The following is a 21,408-nucleotide window of genomic DNA, read 5'->3' as shown; positions in this document are numbered from 1 at the left end:
CATGTCGGAAATTGCGCCCAAAACTTCCGAACTCGCTACCCATCTATTTCAATGGGAGACGGAGGTGTTTTTTTCCCCGCCCAAAAGGGGGAAAAAAACGATCGCGGGACTAAAAAGCATTGTGTCCTTTCTTCAGGCGTTTCAGACTCTGACCTCCCATTGACATCAATATGAGTCAGAGAAAGTGTTTTCCGCGGCGGTTTTTGCCCGCGACGTTCAATGGCTGCGGCCAAAAAACGCGGCAATTGTTCTGCCGGCAAGTTAAGTTCTGCCTGCAAAGATATTTCTGCCTGCGAAAAACTCTGTGTGAACTAGGCCTTAGTATTTAAAGTGTAGCTAAACGTTTGACAAACTTCTGACATGTCATAGTGACATGTCAGAAGTTTGGATTGGTGCGGGTCCAAGCGCTGACACCCCCACCATTCGCTAACACGAAGCGGCAGTAGCGCTCGTGTGAGTGCTCAGCCGCTTCGTGCCTGTTCGGCTTTTTCCGGAAAGCCGATGTATCGGAGTACAGGCTCATAGACTTTCTATTGAGTCCGTACACCGATACATTTATTTCCAGAAAAAGCCAAACAGACACGAAGCGGCTGAGCGCTCACACAAGCGCTTCAGCTGCTTCGTTCTAAGGGTTGGTGGGGGTCTCAATGCTCGGACCCCCGCCAATTCAAACTCCTGACATGTCACTATGACATGTCAGAAATTTGACAAACGTTTAGCTACACTTTAACAATAAAGCAATTATTTAAATTAATCCACAAACTACTGGCTTCCTTCTGTAGCGCTCATCATATCTGTGTTTTCTTGCTACTTGTGATATTACCATTTGGACAGTGGCATAGCTATTGGGGTCGCAGCGGTCGCAATTGAGACTGGGCCCCGAAGCCAGGGGACCCGCAGCCCCCCGCACCACATCTATTCACAGTTACTATAGTAACTGGGGCCTATGTAATAAACTACATGGGCCCCTGTTACTATAGTAACAGTATACTTATCCTCCTCGCTCCTGAGCGCAGCGATACTCTGGACGTCTTTTAGTGTCACAGTGCTATGTGCACCGCGCACAACCTCATGACGCTGAATGGCATCAGGACCTGCGCTTGCCCCAGAACTGAAGAGGAGGGTAAGTATAAGATTATTGTCTGCTGGGGCCCTGTATCTAAGCCTACCATGTGGTAGGCTTAGATACAGGGCCCAGCAGACAGTATCACATAAGGTGTGGTACTGTTTGCTTGGGCTCTGTATCCAGGCCCGTATTTGCCACTTGGCACTAGCACTCTGCCCGGGGACTCCAGCACGGCTCCTGTCGTTACTGTCCATATATGGACAGTGATGTTGGGAGCTTCCTGAGGTATAAGTTTAACATACCTGTGACGGATGCCATATGGTTGCATCTGTCACCCATAGGCTCCCAGGCCTAATTCACATCTGCATTGGAGGCTCCATTAAGGAGCGGCCATGGCAGTTCTACCAAAAATACCAGAAACTATAGCGCAGCATGCTGCGCTATTGTTTCAGGTAAAACCACAGACAACTCAACGAAACCCATTAAAGTCAATGGGTTCCGTTGGGCATCGGTTGTCTTTTGCACTTCCAGCATTTACGTTGCTCTGCTACTCTGACGGAGCAGACCAACGGAATGCCGAGCGCAGATGTGAACAGGGCCTTACCGGGTTATTAGCGATCATTCACCTACTTTTGAAAGTGGGTGAATGACCGCTAATAACTCCTATTGCAGGGACTCCTTTATATCTGAATGAGTCCCCGCACTAGGTTTTTCTTACTGGCGCACAAGCCCGTGATGCGCCAAAATTCTGTTGCATCTCTGGTGATTGTGCGCTTCTCACAAGCCTCAGTAAACTAAGCAGTGACAGCTCTAAGCTCCCATTGGTTAGTTTACGTCACGTCTTGCACAGCACCTCAGTTCATTGTCCTACTTTTAAAAGTAGGCCAATGACCCAAGGATAACCTGGGACCATGTGATGTAAACTAACCAATGAGAGCTTAGAGCCATTATTGCTTCATCAACTGTCACTGACCCAGAAAGGTAAGTATGAGAATTGTTTTGCTTTTTTATATGTTACTAATGTTTTTTTTTTACAGGTTCGGTTGTTGGACTATGTCGGATTTGAGGACTGCTTCGATGACGGCTTTTTTTATTTTCAATAATATGGTTAACAAGGTTTATGTGAGGGGGTTTTATTTCAATAAAATATTTTTTATATGTTTCAAACCTTGTTAACCATTTTATTGAGAGTAAAAAATCGCCGTCATCGAAGTAGTCCTCGAATCCGAGGTAGTCCAACAACCAAACCTGTAAAAAAACACAAACACACAAAAAAAATGAGTAAAACATAAAAAAGCAAAACAATTCTTATACTTACTTTTCCTGGGTCCAGCGCTGGAGTAGCAATGTCAGCGAGCTACGCCCTATGTCTAATCCTATCATGTGTGATACTGTCTGCTGAGCCACTGTATCTAATCCTATCCATAGCTAAAGGGTCGTAGTGCTATAGATATGCTGTCTCAGATATACAGGGTGGGCCATTTATATGGATACACCTAAATAAAATGGGAATGGTTGGTGATATTAACTTCCTGTTTGTGGCACATTAGTATATGGAAGGGGGGAAACTTTTCAAGCTGGGTGTTGACCATGGCCGCCATTTTGAAGTCGGCCATTTTGTATCCAACTTTAGTTTTTTCAATGGGAAGAGGGTCATGTGACACATCAAACTTATCGAGAATTTCACAAGAAAAACAATGGTGTGCTTGGTTTTAACGTTACTTTATTCTTTCATGAGTTATTTACAAGTTTCTGACCACTTATAAAATGTGTTCAAAGTGCTGCCCATTGTGTTGGATTGTCAATGCAACCCTCTTCTCCCACTCTTCACACACTGATAGCAACACCGCAGAAGAAATGCTAGCACCGGCTTCCAGTATCCGTAGTTTCAGTTGCTGCACATCTCGTATCTTCACAGCATAGACAATTGCCTTCAGATGACCCCAAAGATAAAAGTCTAAGGGGGTCAGATCGGGAGACCTAGGGGGCCATTCAACTGGCCCACGACGACCAATCCTCTTTCCAGGAAACTGTTCATCTAGGAATGCTTGGACCTGACACCCATAATGTGGTAGTGCACCATCTTGCTGGAAAAACTCAGGGAACGTGCCAGCTTCAGTGCATAAAGAGGGAAACACATCATCGTGTAGCAATTTCAGATATCCCGTGGCCTTGAGGTTTCCATTGATGAAGAATGGTCCCACTATCTTTATCAGAAACTTGTAAATAACTCATGAAAGAATAAAGTAACGTTAAAACCAAGCACACCATTGTTTTTCTTGTGAAATTCCCGATAAGTTTGATGTGTCACATGACCCTCTTCCCATTGAAAAAACTAAAGTTGGATACAAAATGGTAGACTTCAAAATGGCCGCCATGGTCAACACCCAGCTTGAAAAGTTTCCCCCCTCCCATATACTAATGTGCCACAAACAGGAAGTTGATATCACCAACCATTCCCATTTTATTTAGGTGTATCCATATAAATGGCCCACCCTGTAGAATTATTTATTTGTGTATATATATATATATATATATATATATATATATATATATATATATATATATATATATATATATATATATAAACACACACATACAATTTTCAGCGGGGCATATATATTGGGGCTATTGCCTCTGATGTTTTAAGACCTTAGCCTCTGGCTGCTAGTACAGCATAATTTTGTCACTTAGGAGACCCAGCGATGCAGCTGAAAGCTGTGGGCCGTCGGCCATGAAGAGAAGTGGGGGGGGGCCACGAGGGACTTTTGCACGGGGGCCCATGAGCCTTTAGATACGCCCCTGCCTTCTTTCTTTGGTAGACTGTTGATCCTTGACAGCTGGCAAGCAGGATGCTGGCAGGACATGGCATCAATACCTTCAAACACCCTTCCACCACTATGCCCCACCCACATAACTGCTAATACACGCCCCCATTTGCTAAGTTCAATTTGTGGTTTAAACTAAACTTAAACTCAAACTCCTTTTGATTCTTACCTCCACTCCCTGCTTTCTAGCTTGACCTCCCTCCCCTCCAGGTGCCCCCGTCACTTAAACAAGCTTCTTGCAGATGCAGACCATTACTGGTGTGCACCACCTATGACCCATACAATGACTGATGCCCCCCTCACTTTAGCAGGCTCTTTTCAGCTTTCATGATACTGAAGTAGCTGAAGAAATAAAACCTGCTGGTGCTGTAGTTGTTAGTAACATACCTGGCAGTGGCTGGCGTCTCTGTATCTTCAGCAACCACACTGTAGCTGGGTTCTGGGGCAGTGCAGAAAGAAGGTCTAACACGAATTGTCTGAGACTTGGCCAACCAACGCTAGGCTTGATTTCTATATGCAGGCAGGCAGGACTGAACCGATGAGCTGGGATGCTGAGCGGAAAACAAGTCTAGCGTTGATTAGCGGTGGCTCAACCAATCAGCACTATGCTTGATTTCTGCACTGCCCCCTCACCATCATTGAAGGTACACAGCAGAGCATCTCCAGGAAAAATGTAGTTTTGAACAACAGGGGGCAGCAGCCATTCTGATGTTGTTGCCTGGACCATACCACTGTCCAACGCTGATGTGTGGGTGGTCAGCATCAGGCCCACCCATCTGGCATTTACCAGAGCTGCCAGATGGCCAGTCTGGCTTTGGACATATGTATTTTTTAAACCTAAGTAACTATGTTTTCAAAAGATCATGTACCATGTTAAAGATGCAGCACATATCTGGTTGATTGAATATGACCAGATACAAAAGTACTGGGTAAAACTAGAAGAAGATCAAGCCACACGCGTTCTTATGATTACAAATACCACCAACATCATTATTGTCAAGAAAGTGAACCAATATTGAATCTATGTTTGACCAACTTAAAAAAGAAATCACATGTAACCTAAGAAATCCTGCCCTCACTTAATTACTGTTGTTATTACTGGTCACGTCTCATACATCAGAGTTCAAAAATGTTATATCTAACATCTAAATGTAGATCCTAACCAAGAAAATAAAGTTTTCAGAAGGTTCAGATACACGTTGTTTGAAGATTCTCAAGCATCGCATGATGTCAAGGAGGATCAGTGTTAATTTTAGCACATGATATTTATCATAACACACTGCAAAGATTAAACAATTTGGATAAAGTAACAGATGCAATCTTCCAACTAAATGGAATTCTACCTTGTGTATATTTGAGAAACTGCAAAAAAATAGCCATTAATAACTTTTATGTTATGCATTTCCCTTAACTTGTAAGAGATAACCTAAAGGAGATAATTTTTAATTGTTGCTCCCATTTGATGAAATTAGTTTTTTTCTTTTTTCCACATTGACATAGGTTCTCAACCTGTGGTATGTATGTGTACTCCAGGGGGTATATGTCATACCTCTTGGGGGTACTCGAACTGTCCTCACACTATGAAAGTCATATGATTATAGCTTTGGGGCTACTTTGATGTATTTTATTTGAATTGGGGAGGGGGATCTTGGATTAGAAACACAATGGCATTATTGAAAATGTTCCCATTAGCCAGGATCTCACAGGCAGTATTGATGCAGTTTTTGGTGTTGTTTTTCATGCAGCTTTTGAGCTAAAGACATAAAAGGATGCAAAAGAGAGGAGATGCATCAGTCTTTTCGCTATACTTTTCTTTTCTTTTGTATCCACTTGTAAGGGATATTAACAACCCTTCTGTTCTGTTGTGCCAGCACAAGGACACAGGCTGTAGGAAGCTCGAGAGTACGGCTCCCGAGCGGTAGGAGCGTTGTCGTCATCCTGGCAATGACGTTTATGGCGTCTTGCACCCTCCAACATTATCTGCTAGAAGCCTGTGTCCTTGGACAAAAGAAAAGTAAGAATACCGTTTGCAATTAATAGTCGTTGTAAAGCATGTTATGAACCATTGAAGTGAATAAATAGTTTATGGCTTTGAAGCAGGCAGGTTAAATGGGACAGAGTGATTGAAATAGCATTGGACTTATGCATGGACACATAGAGCAATTTTACTCATCACCTTTCGCCGCAATTGGTTGCGTCCTGGGCCCTCCGACTAAGGGCGAGAGAGGGTTACCGTGAAAAGTAGTGGTTAGCGCCGCAAGGACCCACAGTGGTGCCAGAAGGAGCGGTTAATCCACAGACTCCTACGACGCAACCCAGGGCCGAGAGCGTGGCTTTTACCTTTGGATTATTCCGGCAGTAGTGGGTAGATCCCACTGTGACTACTGGAGGCGTGTCGTACCCAAAGTCTTGGGTGACGTGGGGTAAGGCACAACCTCTCTAAGGGGGATTCCAACAGGATCGACATCCCCAACCTCAGTTAGTCCAGCCTGCTCCCAGTAAGAGAAGAACCCTTTATCCATTGTAATCTCAGTAAACAGTTGAAACCAGAAGTTGTGTCCACTCTTCTACATTTACAGCGGCCACGCACTTACACACTTCTGGCTTCAAGAAGATGAGAGAATGTTTGACATTGAGCTACGGGTCTCTCTATTTTTAAGCTTTATGTTAATGAAGAACAGGAAATCTATGACTATGTGATGATAATGTAACTGATCAGATATACAAGATATTGATGATTGTTAGTAGATGCTCTAGTTTGAAATTAAATGACAGTATTTATTTCTGTTACTTATATAGCTTGGGAGGAAACTGGAGTACCCAGGTAAAAACCCACACAAACACGGGGAGAACATACAAACTACGTGCAGATGTTGCCCTTGGGGCATGACCACACGTGGCGGATTTCCTCCGCAACTGTCCGCATCAATGCCGCACAGAATCTGCGTTGCAGATTCTGCTGCGGATCTGCACAAAATGTGCAGAAAATTGATGCGGACTGGCCGCTGCGGACTGCAGGAAAAGTGCTTCCCTTCTCCCTATTCAGTGCAGGATAGAGAGAAGGGACAGCACTTTCCCTAGTGAAAGTCAAAGAAATTCATACTTACCGCCCGTTGTCTTGGTGACGCGTCCCTCTTTCGGCATCCAGCCCGACCTCCCTGGATGACGCTCCAGTCCATGTGACCGCTGCAGCCTGTGCTTGGCCTGTGATTGGCTGCAGCCGTCACTTAGACTGAAGCGTCATCCTGGGAGGCCGGACTGGAGACAGACGCAGGGAGTTCTCGGTAAGTATGAACTTATCTATTTTTTTACAGATACATGTATATTGAGATCGGTAGTCACTGTCCCGGGTGCAGAAACAGTTACTGCCGATCGCGTAACTCTTTCAGCACCCTGGACAGTGACTATTTACAGACGTCTCCTAGCAACGCTCCCGTCATTACGGGAGCCTCATTGACTTCCTCAGTCTGGCTGTAGACCTAGAAATACATAGGTCCAGCCAGAATGAAGAAATGTCATGGTAGTAAAAACAATACGCTCCGCAGCACACATAAGATCTGCGGACTTCATTGCGGAATTTTGACTCTCCATTGAAGTCAATGGAGAAATTCCGCCATGAGTCCGCAACCAGTCCGCCACTGCTCCGCAACAGACAGAGCATGCTGCGGACACCAAATTCCGCTCCGCAGCCTATGCTCCGCAGCGGAATTTTACGCCTAGTCTAAACGAACACTGCTAAATTAAAGTGTAAGTCAATGGACAAACGGCACCGCTGCGGATTAACGCTGCGGAGTGTCCGCAGCGGAATTTCAGTGAAATTCCGCCACGTGTGAACCCGCCCTTGGTCAGATTTAAACAAAGGACTCCAGTGCTAGAAGGCATCCACTCAGCCACCGTGCTGCCCATGAAATGCAGATATAGTATAATAATTTCTCGTTGTTAATTGTGAACAATTATTAGGCATTTAAAATGATATGCGATAACAATCCAACAAACAAATTACCTGACTGGAAATAGATGGATATTTACTTGACTTTATATAAATATATATAAAAAAAGAAACAATTATGTGCTGGAAAAAATAAATCATATAGCTTCGTGAAGTCACTGGGTTTACTCTGCTCTGTATTGGAAGATATAAGAAACATGTATTCCACAACACTATTAGACCATTACCTAAATTGCCCTCTTTGAATTTACTTGATGTGCACATTACTACGCATTTACTAAAAGTAGTGTGCATACAAATGTGCCAGGCACAGCATACATATCTCCCCATAGTCCTGCACTACTGTCTACCAGGAATTTAAATGCGATCAGCCAATCAGCAGCCCTTACAGTAAATTTAGTTCTCTCTTTCTGTGCCAGTCTCTGTGGTTAGCAATCAGCACTAGAGAAGACAAATTGGGTAGAAAGAATGATAGATGTGTTTAATTTTGGGACAGTGCAAGCAATCCGGGACTGTCTCACTAAATTCTAGACCCTTGTTTAACATTTAACTCAACTTTTAAAAAACTTTTGATCGGTCGGGTTCAGAGCACTGAGACCCCCACTGATCACTAAAACAAAGCAGCAGAAACGCCCGGGTGAGCGCTGTGCCGCTTAGTTCCTTATCAGCTTTTCTCGCCTTTCCTCTGATTGGTGTATGGGCTCTGAGTCCATACACTGCTCGGTTTTTTGAGAATAGTCAATCAGAAATAGCTGCGAATCCTTCTGCCGCTTCATTTTAGCGAACGGTGAGGGTCTCAGTGTTCGGACCCCACCAATCAAAATTTCTAAAATGTCACTATGACATGTCAAAAGTTTTTTTAAAAGTTTTGTCAATCTTTAACTTTGGGTAATCAGGAGTCACACAAAAGGGTACCAGGAAACGCATGCTGCTCCTGCGCTATATTGTGCCCATACTGGCTATACGTATATAATCTTACATGCATTTAAATTAAGCATGTCATTAGGGAAAGTTGTGTACTCGGGGGCTTTGACATGACATCTGATTGTTTGTAAGTGGCATGCAATGTGAGTATAGTGAAGGAAAGAAGGGCTAGCTGGACTCTTAGGCCCTGTTGACATCTGTGTCAGAGGCTCCATTAGGGGCCTCCATCGCAGATTCCGTGCTTTTTGCCGGAGAAAATTGTCCGGCAAAATGACGAAAACCATGATGAAAACCAAACGGGTGCCACTGGTTCCCGTCATGTGACGGATCCAACGTTTCCGATATTCTCGTTGTTCTGCTCCTATGACGGAACCTGGAACGCACATGTGAACAGAGTCTTAGACCTTACTTAATGGAGTATTGAATTTTGACTAGTTGCAGTTAGCTTTGGGTTACTTTGGGAAGTCACCATCATTTCACTGGACTCTATGTGGGGGGAATTTATGTTTTCTGGCATTATAAAGTCTCAGATTATGGCACATGCCATATTTGCGCAATAATTTGCAACTTTTTGAAAATTATTCTAGTGGGTGGGGCTTAGTAGACGGAGCAGTGTCACTCTAGGCCAGAAGCTGGCGAAAATGATAGCAGAAATCTAAGTCTGCTCGTAGCTGGCGTATATATCACTTTGTGGTGCACAGACAGCACAAGATGCAACAAATTTATTACGAGGCGTGCACCAGTCTTAGTAAATCTGCCTCCACATGCTGTAAATCTGGATAGTTGATCTTAAAGCATATAATACCTAAGGAGACATAACATTTGTTTATATGAAATGACTTGTAAAGGAACGGTAACACCTGTAAATTCAATATCATTCATTCTATTGGTCCAGTATATACAGAGGTGCTGTACAAAGAATTTACCACTATAGCACTATTCCGATCAACAGAATCCCTCTTATACATTACACTGTTACATTATTGATTACTTGGCCATTTAGCTACATGATAATACTATTTTTCATTTTATCTAAGTGATAAATGAAACAATTAAGTTTTGGGTGTCTTTTTTTTCTGATTATGTTCATAGTACTCAGTTTTCTTAGGATTGGGGAGGACCTTAGTTGATACACTTCCCTTTGTCAGTGATTTATTGAGCATTGAATATACACTTATCAGTCTCTGTCTCTAGTGGGGATTACAGTTTAGTGGATAAACAGGACAATTTTATGGGAAGCCTGAAAATGTTTTTCTTGTATGGGAAGTAATTGGAGTACCTACACTAAATCCAACATAGAAATAACATCCAAACTCCATGCAGATGATACCCTGGTGAAATGCATACCCAAGATTCCAGTGCTGTAAGGCAACAGTCCTAACCACTGAGCACCTACACCAGGGGTAGGTAACCTTTCTTGTATGGCGTGCCGATAAAAAAAACAAAAAAAACAATAATTAAGTACTCAGTGTGCCATGCAAACATGTCATATAAGACAAACTGTGACCATGTATGTGAAATAAAACAATTTATCAGTTAATTAAACTTACATATCAGTGTAACACTTGTCCCTGACTTTCATTGCAAAGATTATTCATCTGTCGTGCATACGGGGATACTGAACACCAGCTTGTTGGGTTGCACATAGGAGAGACCCTGGCTACTAAACACCAGATTTAGGGGGTGCACATAGGAGAGACCACGGTTACTGAACACCAACTTGGGGGGATACACATAGAAGAAACCATGGCTACTAACAGCTTTGGGAATGCACATAGGAGAGACAGCACCTACTGAACACCCGCTTGGGGGGGGGGGGGGTGCACATAGGAGAGAGAGAGCTGCCTACTTTTGCTAACTTTTTCTTTTACAGAGCAGTTACTGAACTCCGTCCTTGCGGCACTGATCACCAGGAGGGAGCAGTGCTTCATTATGCACTTGATGACGCTGAGCATCAGGAGAGAGAGCCGTGCTGCATTGTGTGCTTGCCAAGCATTCAGCCGTGACAAACACAACAAGGCACTGCTCTCTCACCTTCTGATCAGTGCCGCTAAGTGCATAATAAAGCACAGCTCTTTCTCCCTATGTTCAGCACCGCCAAGCACACAACGGCACTGGAACCGGGAGAGGTAAGTGTGCCAGCAAACCATGCTCCACGTGCCGGCAGTGGCTCCGGTGCCACAGGTTGCTGACCCCTGACTTACACCCTCTCACATCTTGGAGTATACAGTAAAAACTTTCAATATATGTTCTACATGGATATTACCAAAACTCACATACCAGATTGATACATTTTGACAAAACTCAAAGCCCTTATCTTTTGTCTGACAATATTTTCATAGCATAGGTAAGAAGACACTTGAAAAGTTGCTTAAGAACTTTTGTAAGAACTTTGTGGCTGAGTTACAATGACATTACACACTTAACATATTTTCTCTCTTTCAGGCCAATTTTCATTATTTTGGTAAATATCAAGTGCTCAACTTTGTGCTAATTAAAATCAGATACTTATCCCCTCTTAAGCTCAGCACATCCATCTTAAAACATCATTGGAAAAATAATGATAAATCACTTATATGATGCACCGTGCTGACAATTTTAATGTTAGAAGAATTTGACTGATTAAGAGGACAAATTCATTGGTCTCACGGCAGACAGAAATATTTTCTTTTTTTAGCTGAAGCACCTCTTGAAATTGTCAGGAAAAATTATGCTTAATGCTTTTTACATTTGATTTCCTCCTTTACTTCTCTATGCAAATGATAATGATTTTGATTGCATTTATCTCCTGCAACTTCAGCTTGTCTATAACTCAAATCATAATGTACATTTTTCAGAGATGTTGCATGATTCATTACTGCTAACATGAACACTGTTGTAATTCCTTGGCTTTCAGCTACTTTTCTCCAGCCTTATATAACTCCAAGATCTGCAATTATTCAGAAAAGCTTTTATCCCCACAGAACGTTATTATATATACGTAAGACTGTCACATTTTATTCAGAACGTATAATATCAATATTTTTTTGGTTTCAATATTCTTTATTGAGATTTTCAACATAATGATACAGGGAATACCATATCACATACATACAGTTTCTTGAATCTTACTTTCCTAACCCCCCCCCCCCAACCAACCAAAACATAAAAAGACAATTATAATAAATACCCACTTTCTCATAAATCTCCATTCCCCAGTGCCTCTCGAATATCCAGGCTATTGCTATAGCCCAAACAAGATGCCCATGTTTAATTTTTTCTTCATATAAAATCAGACCAAAAAAGTATAAATTCATAATGAAAATGCATCCTACCTGAGTCCATAAAGAACAGTTCCATCTGGATGTAAACGTATCATTCTATTCTTTACAGTAACGCCATGGACAAATGATCTTTTATCATTGAGAAAGTAAGTATCAGGTACCCAGAGTTGATCAGCGACCCTGTTATCCAACGTAAGGTTAAGAGGAATTCCTGAATAAGAAAGTCTTTTGTCTCTCCATGACTGCTGAAAGTACATAGTGAGCGTATAGTCCTAAGAAAATCAAAAAGAAACAAAAATAAAGGTTTTTAGTCAATCGCAATACCTTAAAACACTATAAGTAAACATATATTCACTTTTAAACAACATTTGGTCATTGCCTGGACCATATTTTTGCAACAATTAGGGTATTGTGAAACAGCCTAAAATAATATTATGCTTTTTTTTTCATTACATCGATATTTTTTCTTTGCTTCTACCCATATATGAGTAATAGAAGATAAAAACACATACTCATTATTCTTTTTGGTTAAAGAGTCCAATTTGTTATTTGAGCTCTTCAATTTCAGCACACTGAAGCTATCTTATTTTGGGTTTATATGAGAAGACCCTTTTTTCTTTGGAAAATACAGTTCTCGTTATCCAGAAATAAGATGAATGGATGCAATCACAGAAAGCATGAACATGTCATTCAGAAGACTAAAGATCCGAACAGTAGAGTAGGCATTTTGGAAAAGCACAATTCATATGGTCGCCGGGATACAAACTCGGCTTGATGGCATTTAGTAAGAGAAATGGTAGTTGTACAATTACTCATAGATCACACATTCGCAACTGTGCTCTGACTGGTCAGAGACCATCAATGCATTATTATACCACTCTCTATTAAGTCATATCATACATCACGAGAACATGAAGGTTAGCCAAAATACCTTAACATATCAAAACAGACATGTAGCAGTATAAACATTGGCTACTAGTGCCTTAAAAAAATGCTTCTTTGTAGTCATGCATAGTTTACCTAGAACTTATTGTTCTTTATACATTTGGTTTAACAGATTCATTGTGTAAGCTCTACAATTGTTTTTTATTTTATCATTAGATTACAAACTGCAAGTGGTAACAAAAAAATATAACAAAGCAACATGAAGGGGGGTTATAGACAACCACGGTCCTTACAGTAGTACATCATATGGCAGTAACTGTTACGGCCGCGGTCACGGACCGCAAACTCCACTCATCTGCCGCCCGCAGATCTTACTCTTCCTACCGACGTCTCTCTCCCCGGAAACGTCAGCACATGCGGGCACTCTGTCCCGTAGTGTCCACTAGAGGGAGCGCACGCCCTGGTTCCCGCCCTTAAATGCTGCACATATGTAATTAATTTATTAATTATGCTCCAGGTCACCTTGAACTATAAAAAGGACCCTGACGTTTCATTCCTTGCCTGAGCGTTGTTTGTAATTCCCATGTTAGTCTTGCAAATGGTCCCTTAGCCGTATCCTGTTCCCTGTGTTCCCATGCCCTGCTGCCTGTATCCTGTTTCCCATGCTGTGTTTTGTTCCTGAGCCTGTCTAGTGATTGAAGTCATGTCCTACTGCACCTACTGTCATCCGCCATGTCTGGTGCAACCTGTCATACCTACTTTCATCCACCACATCTCGCGCAACCTGCTTCACCTGCTGTCATCCGCCACATCTGGCGCAACCTGCAGCACCTGCTGTCATCTGCCGCGTCTGGCGCAACCTGTTGCACCTACTGTCATCCGCCACGTCTGGCGCTCCCTACCACATCCAGCCCCATCCGTGCTAAAGCCCCTGCCAATTGTCTGGACTATCTCAGGTATTTTCGTGCTACGTACTTATTGTATAGACTTGTGCATTGACTGTGACTTGGCCAGCTGCCTCTCCGATACGGTGGAGCGGCCTAGTGGGTCCACATACCCCGAGATCGTGACAGTAACTAAGAACACCATCCATAAGTAGATACATTAGAGACCCAAGTAAATCTACAAATTGCAAAAAAGGACAGTAGTCAGATGACGGGTCTTGAAAATGTTGGATTATGCATGGGATCGGCGTGTTCCCAAACCAATGGGTTCCTTGTTTGAATTATTTCCAGGACGGACAAAAATATGGTCTATATCATGTCTTTTCAATCTTTTTCTACTGGGGCCTCACCTGCTAGGGCATGATGATACCTGGGCCTCACCACTGATCGTAGCCCATAACAAAATGTTTAAAAATTACTTCAATTTATCTGAAAAAATCTTAGCCCAGAATAACATATAAAAGCCCAAGAAAGGCATTTGCAGCATTTATTCACTTCTGTCAATACTGGAAATCATCAATTTGTTTTCTTCATTGTGTCATATTAAAGAGAATCTGCTGACAGCACTATATAGAGGACCCCCGGTCTTTGATCTCGTACTCTGCTGTATTGCTGTTTAAACGTCAGTATCTTGATTGTACTCACCTCTATTTAGGTTTATATGCATATCTGTGCAAAAGTTTCATACTTAGTACCTGCTCTAATATTATTCATGCACTTTGGGGGATCGCTTGACCGGATTACTATCTGGTTGTCCTGCTGCGCTATTGTTCCGATTCCATCTTTTATCCTGCGAGGGTTATGCTATTTTTGTAATGATGGGGGTAGGGAAACAGATAAGTGAGCCCTAATCTACCCGCCACTCAGTCCCTGCCTACTTGCAACGACCCGCCCTAGGCGACGGGGTACAACTGGGCGACGGTCCCTACGCTCAGTAAGTGCACGACAGACAAACAGACAAGGGTACACAAAGCTAAGGGAAATGGGGCAGTTGCCCACGGCAACACCGTGAGCAACAAGAGTGGTGAACGAGCCGAGTCAAACCAGGAGTGTACGAGGTACCAAACGCAGAGCAGGAGAGTAGTGAACAAGCCGAGTCAAACCAGGAGTGTACGAGGTACCAAACGCAGAGCAGGAGAGTAGTCAGTAAGCCAGGGTCAGTATGAAGCAGGGTCAAATAGTTTAGAAGCTGCAGCAGGGCCAGGAAACCAAACGAGAAGAATCACAAGCAAGGAGGAACAGGAAAGGCAGGTATAAATAGACAGAGGGTGGGAGCTAGATCCGTCTGGCCAGGCTGTGATAGGCTCTCCCACTCCTAAGCCTGCCATCCTGAGTGGTGGAAGATGGAGTCAGTCTCACAGACATAGAAGCAGGTGCAGACTGATTACCTATGGGCGTTGACACAGAAGCTGTGCCTGGCAGATCCTTTACAGTACCCCCCCTTTTATGAGGGGCCACCGGACCCTTTCTAGGTGGACCTGGTTTATTGGGGAAACGAAGGTGGAACCTCCTGACCAATACCCCAGCGTGAACATCCCGGGCGGGTACCCAAGTCCTCTCCTCAGGCCCGTATCTTCTCCAAAGGACCAGGTACTGAAGGGAGCCTTGGACCATCTTGCTGTCCACAATCTTGGCCACCTCGAATTCCACCCCCTCAGGGGTGAGAACGGGGACAGGAGGTTTCCTCGAGGGAGCCAAGGATGGGGAGCAGCGTTTAAGGAGGGAGGCATGAAACACGTCGTGTATTCGAAAAGATGGGGGCAACTCTAGTCGGAAGGAGACAGGATTGAGGACTTCAATGACCTTGTACGGCCCTATAAACCGGGGAGCAAATTTCTTGGACGGGACTTTAAGGCGCAAGTTCTTAGACGATAGCCAAACCAGATCCCCGACCATAAACAAGGGGTTAGCAGAACGTCTACTATCTGCCTGAGTTTTTTGTATGCTCTGGGACGCCTCTAGGTTCTTCTGAACCTGGGCCCAGACTGTGCACAGTTCCGGATGAACGACCTCTACCTCGGGATTGTTGGAACTACCAGGTGAAACGGAGGAGAACCGTGGATTAAACCCAAAATTACAGAAAAAGGGGGAGACCCCTGACGAGTTACTGACCCGGTTATTAAGGGAAAATTCGGCGAGGGGAATGAATGAGACCCAATCATATTGACAGTCAGAGATAAAACACCTTAAATATTGTTCTAGAGACTGATTAGTCCTCTCAGTTTGGCCATTAGTTTCAGGATGGAAGGCAGAGGAGAAGGACAGATCAATCTCCAACTTTTTACAGAAGGCTCTCCAAAACAATGAAACAAATTGTACCCCTCTGTCTGAAACAATATTGACAGGGACCTTATGGAGACGCAGGATGTGTTTGACAAACAAGGTAGCTAACGTCTTAGCATTGGGTAGTTTCTTGAGGGGCACAAAGTGGCATATCTTACTGAAGCGGTCTACTACAACCCGCACCACCGACTTGCCTTGAGATGGAGGCAAATCGGTGATAAAATCCATGGAGATATGGGTCCAAGGTCTCTGGGGAATGGGCAAAGAACGTAGTAAGCCCGCTGGTCGGGACCTGGGAGTCTTGGACCTAGCACAAACCTCACAAGCAGCGACGTAGGCCTTAACGTCTTTAGGCAACCCAGGCCACGAATAGTTTCTGGCAATGAGGTGCTTGGTACCCAGGATGCCTGGATGACCAGATAGTGCGGAGTCATGATTTTCCCTAAGTACCCTTAGCCGGAATTGCAGGGGAAGGTTCCCGGGAGCTGAACCTTGATCAGCCGCAATTTCAGAGACTAAATCAGAATCAATAGAGGAAATGATTATACCTGGAGGCAAAATACAAGCAGGATCTTCCTCCGAAGGAGGGCTGGCCATGAAGCTATGCGACAGTGCATCAGCCTTAATATTTTTAGACCCAGCCCTATAGGTAACCAAAAAGTTGAATCTGGTAAAAAATAACGCCCATCGAGCTTGTCTCGGGTTTAGCCTCCGGGCAGATTCTATGAAAAACAGATTCTTGTGGTCGGTAAGGACCGTTACCTGGTGCCTAGCCCCCTCCAGGAAGTGGCGCCACTCTTCAAATGCCCATTTAATGGCTAAGAGTTCGCGGTTGCCAATATCATAGTTACTCTCAGTGGGCGAAAACTTCCAGGAGAAGTATTCACAGGGACGGAGATGGGTGAGGGACCTGGTACCCTGGGACAAGACAGCCCCCACTCCCACCTCGGATGCGTCAATCTCCACGATAAATGGCTCCATTTGGTTGGGCTGAACCAGCACCGGGGCCGAGATAAAGCACTTCTTAAGGACCTCAAAAGCCTGGACAGCCTCAGGAGGCCAGTGAAGGAGATCAGCACCTTTGCGAGTGAGGTCCGTAAGAGGCTTAGCGATGACCGAGAAGTTAGCAATAAATCTCCTGTAATAATTAGCAAACCCCAAGAAACACTGTAACGCCTTCAGGGAGGCAGGTTGGACCCATACCGCCACAGCCTGGACCTTGGCGGGGTCCATGCGGAATTCATGAGGAGTGAGGATTTGACCCAAAAATTGTATCTCCTGCACCCCAAACACACATTTTTCGGTCTTCGCAAACAGTTTGTTTTCCTGAAGGACCTGGAGCACCTTCCTGACATGCTCAATGTGGGAGGACCAGTCCTTGGAAAACACAAGTATGTCATCAAGGTACACTACAAGAAATACCCCCAGGTAATCTCTTAAAATCTAATTTATGAAATTCTGTAAGACCGCGGGAGCATTACACAACCCAAAGGGCATGACGAGGTATTCGAAATGACCTTCGGGCGTGTTAAACGCAGTCTTCCACTCATCCCCCTTTGTGATGCGGATAAGGTTATACGCCCCCCGTAGATCAAACTTAGAGTACCATTGGGCCCCCTGAACCTGATTAAAGAGATCAGGAATCAAAGGAAGGGGATACTGGTTCCTTACAGTGACCTTATTCAAGTTACGGTAGTCAATGCATGGCCTAAGACCACCATCCTTCTTCCCTACGAAGAAGATGTCAGCACCTACCGGAGAAGTAGAGGGGCGAATGTAACCCTTGGCCAGGCATTCCTGGATATACTCTCTCATGGCTTCACGTTCGGGACAAGAGAGATTAAATATCCTACCCTTAGGGAGCTTAGCTCCTGATGCCAAATCGATAGCGCAATCGTATTCTCTATGAGGAGGTAACACTTCGGAGGCCTCCCTAGAGAAAACATCAGCGAAGTCCTGAACAAACTCAGGTAGCGTGTCCACCTCCTCAGGGGGAGAAATAGAATTAACAGAAAAACATGACGTCAAGCATTCATTACCCCATTTGGTAAGCTCCCCAGTATTCCAGTCAAACGTGGGATTATGCAACTGCAACCAGGGAAGGCCTAAAACCAAATCGGACGATAATCCCTGCATCAACAGTACAGCGCACTGCTCCAAATGCATGGAGCCAACAAGGAGTTAAAAAACATGGGTATGCTGTGTAAAATAACCATTAGCAAGAGGAGTGGAGTCGATACCCACTACCGGGACAGGTTTAGGCAAATCAATCAAAGGCATAGCTAGAGACATAGCAAATTCCACAGACATGATATTAGCAGAAGACCCTGAATCCATGAAGGCACTGCCGGTAGCAGACCTACCACCAAAAGAGACCTGAAAGGAAAGCAAGATTTTATTACGTTTCATATTTACGGGAAATACCTGTGCGCCCAAGTGACCTCCCCGATGATCACTTAGGCGCGGAAGTTTTCCGGCTGCTTATTCTTACGCCTAGGACAAGTGTTCACTTGATGCTTGTCATCCCCACAATAGAAGCAGAGACCATTCTTCCTGCGGAACTCTCTACGTTGTCGGGGGGACACGGAGGCCCTGAGTTGCATAGGTACCTCCAAGTCTTCTGTGGAAGAGCGAAGCAACGGGAGCTCGGGAGGCATCATGGGGGAGTCAGAGGGGAAAACACAAAAACATTCAAGTCGTCGTCCCCTGAGACATCGGTCAAGTCGCACCGCTAAAGCCATAACCTGGTCTAGGGAGTCAGAAGAGGGATAGCTAACTAGCAGGTCTTTCAGGGCGTTCGACAGACCCAACCTAAACTGGCACCTTAAGGCAAGGTCATTCCACCGAGAAGCTACGCACCACTTCCTAAAGTCAGAAGCTACGCACCACTTCCTAAAGTCAAAACAATACTCCTCAACAGGTCTCTTACCCTGACGTAAGGTCACCAGCTGACTCTCGGCAAAGGCAGTCCTGTCAGTCTCGTCATAAATGAGTCCGAGAGCAGAAAATAAAAGATCAACGGAGGAAAGTTCAGGGGCGTCAGGAGCCAAGGAGAAGGCCCATTCTTGGGGCCCTTCCTGGAGCCGGGACATAATTATACCCACCCGCTGGCTCTCAGAACCTGAGGAGTGAGGCTTTAAGCAAAAATAGAGCCTACAACTCTCCCGAAAGGAGAGAAAAGTCTTCCGGTCCCCTGAGAACCGGTCAGGCAACTTGAGGTGGGGTTCAAGAGGTATGGGGCACTACCATGGTAGCGTCAGGCTGGTTGACCCTCTGAGCCAGGGCCTGGACAATGTAGGGAGAGACCCTGCATTTGCTGAGCCAGGGTCTCAAGGGGGTCCATAGTAGTGTCAGGGACCAGGGTAGACTAGGTATATAGGCTTGTGAATATGTAATGATGGGGGTAGGGAAACAGACAAGTGAGCCCTAATCTACCCGCCACTCAGTCCCTGCCTACTTGCAACGACCCGCCCTAGGCGACGGGGTACAACTGGGCGACGGTCCCTACGCTCAGTAAGTGCACGACAGATAAACAGACAAGGGTACACAAAGCTAAGGGAAATGGGGCAGTTGCCCACGGCAACACCGTGAGCAACAAGAGTGGTGAACGAGCCGAGTCAAACCAGGAGTGTACGAGGTACCAAACGCAGAGCAGGAGAGTAGTGAACAAGCCGAGTCAAACCAGGAGTGTACGAGGTACCAAACGCAGAGCAGGAGAGTAGTCAGTAAGCCAGGGTCAGTATGAAGCAGGGTCAAATAGTTCAGAAGCTGCAGCAGGGCCAGGAAACCAAACGAGAAGAATCACAAGCAAGGAGGAACAGGAAAGACAGGTATAAATAGACAGAGGGTGGGAGCTAGCTCCGTCTGGCCAGGCTGTGATAGGCTCTCCCACTCCTAAGCCTGCCACCCTGAGTGGTGGAAGATGGAGTCAGTCTCACAGACATAGAAGCAGGTGCAGACTGATTACCTATGGGCGTTGACACAGAAGCTGTGCCTGGCAGATCCTTTACAATTTTATTGTGTTTAATGTTGTTTGTTTGCATTTGTCTAACTCACATTAAAAAAGGATTTTTTGTATTTTTTCAATTATATGTTCGTGACCGTTTTTTGTTCTTTGGTTTAATTTATCAGTCACTAGGACCACTGGTATATTTGGGGTTATTGCTCAGTTGGTTAAATATTAAAGAGAATCTGTCAGCAGTTTTGACCCCTCAAAACTGCTGACAGCACTATATAGAGGATTCGGAGAGCAGTGTGACCATACTTGGGTTGATGGTCATGCAGGTTGCAGGACTGAGAAATCCAGGTTTCATTGACCTGTAATCGCAAGTCCTACAGGGGCGACTCTTTCATGTGCAGTGCTGTGGGCTCTCTTCACTGAATGCTCCCCAGCATCTTCACTTTGCTCTGAGTAATAGCTATAGCGTCCAATCAGGAGACTGCTAAAGCTGTCGCTCAGAGTAGAGGGCTGGGGATTGTTGGCACTTGCGACCGAGGCACCAGGGACATTAAAAGCTGGATTCCTCGGTCATGCAACCTGCATGACCATCACGCCCACCTCAGGAATGGTTACACTACTCTCCCTGTCCCCTTTATAACGCCGTCCACACTTTTGAGGCGGATGCAGCCTAGTTTTGGCCTTAAGGCTCAGAGTCCATTTTTTAAATCGCCCATATTTCACTTTATGTGGTAATAACTTCAGAATGCTTAAACCTATCCAAGCGATTCTGAGACTGTTTTCTCGTGAGACATTGGGCTTTATGTTAGTGGTAAAATTTGGTCGATATATTCAGTGTTTATTTGTTAAATTTAGAAAAAATTGCCCTTTTTCTGAATTTAAATGCATCTGCTTGTAAGGCAGATGGTTATACTAAAATAGTTACTAATTAACATTCCCCATATGTCTACTTTAGATTTGCATCGTTTTTTGAACATTCTTTTATTTTTCTAGGATGTTTCAAGGCTTAGAACATAAGCAGCAATTTCTCATATTTTGAATACAATTTTAAAAGCCACTTTTCTTTAGGTACCAGTTCAGTTCTGAAGTGGCTTTGAGGGGCATATATATTAGAAACCCCCATAAAACACCCCATTTTAGAAACTAGACCCCTCAAAGTATTCAAAACAGAATTTAGAAAATGTACTAACCCTTTAGGTGTTTCACTGGAACTTAAAGCAGAGTAGAGGTGAAATTTACAAATTTCATTTTTTTGTCAGAAAATACTTTTTTTCCATTTATTTCTGTAAAATAGAAGGTTTTACCAGA

General features: G+C 44.3%; 1 protein-coding gene across 1 annotated transcript in view; it reads right to left on the bottom strand.

Moving 5' to 3' along the window:
• The window catches only part of GABRB1 (gamma-aminobutyric acid type A receptor subunit beta1), a 606,042-nt gene that overhangs the window by 330,344 nt on the left and 254,290 nt on the right, over positions 1-21,408 (bottom strand). The window contains exon 4 of the mRNA XM_075859522.1: positions 12,082-12,302. Within this exon, the coding sequence (XP_075715637.1) occupies positions 12,082-12,302 (221 nt within the window). The remainder of the gene's footprint in view (positions 1-12,081; positions 12,303-21,408) is intronic.

This window comes from Rhinoderma darwinii, chromosome 1, assembly GCF_050947455.1.
Source record: "Rhinoderma darwinii isolate aRhiDar2 chromosome 1, aRhiDar2.hap1, whole genome shotgun sequence".
NCBI classification, from domain to species: Eukaryota; Metazoa; Chordata; class Amphibia; order Anura; family Rhinodermatidae; genus Rhinoderma; species Rhinoderma darwinii.
This window is presented reverse-complemented; position numbering and strand designations above follow the sequence as displayed.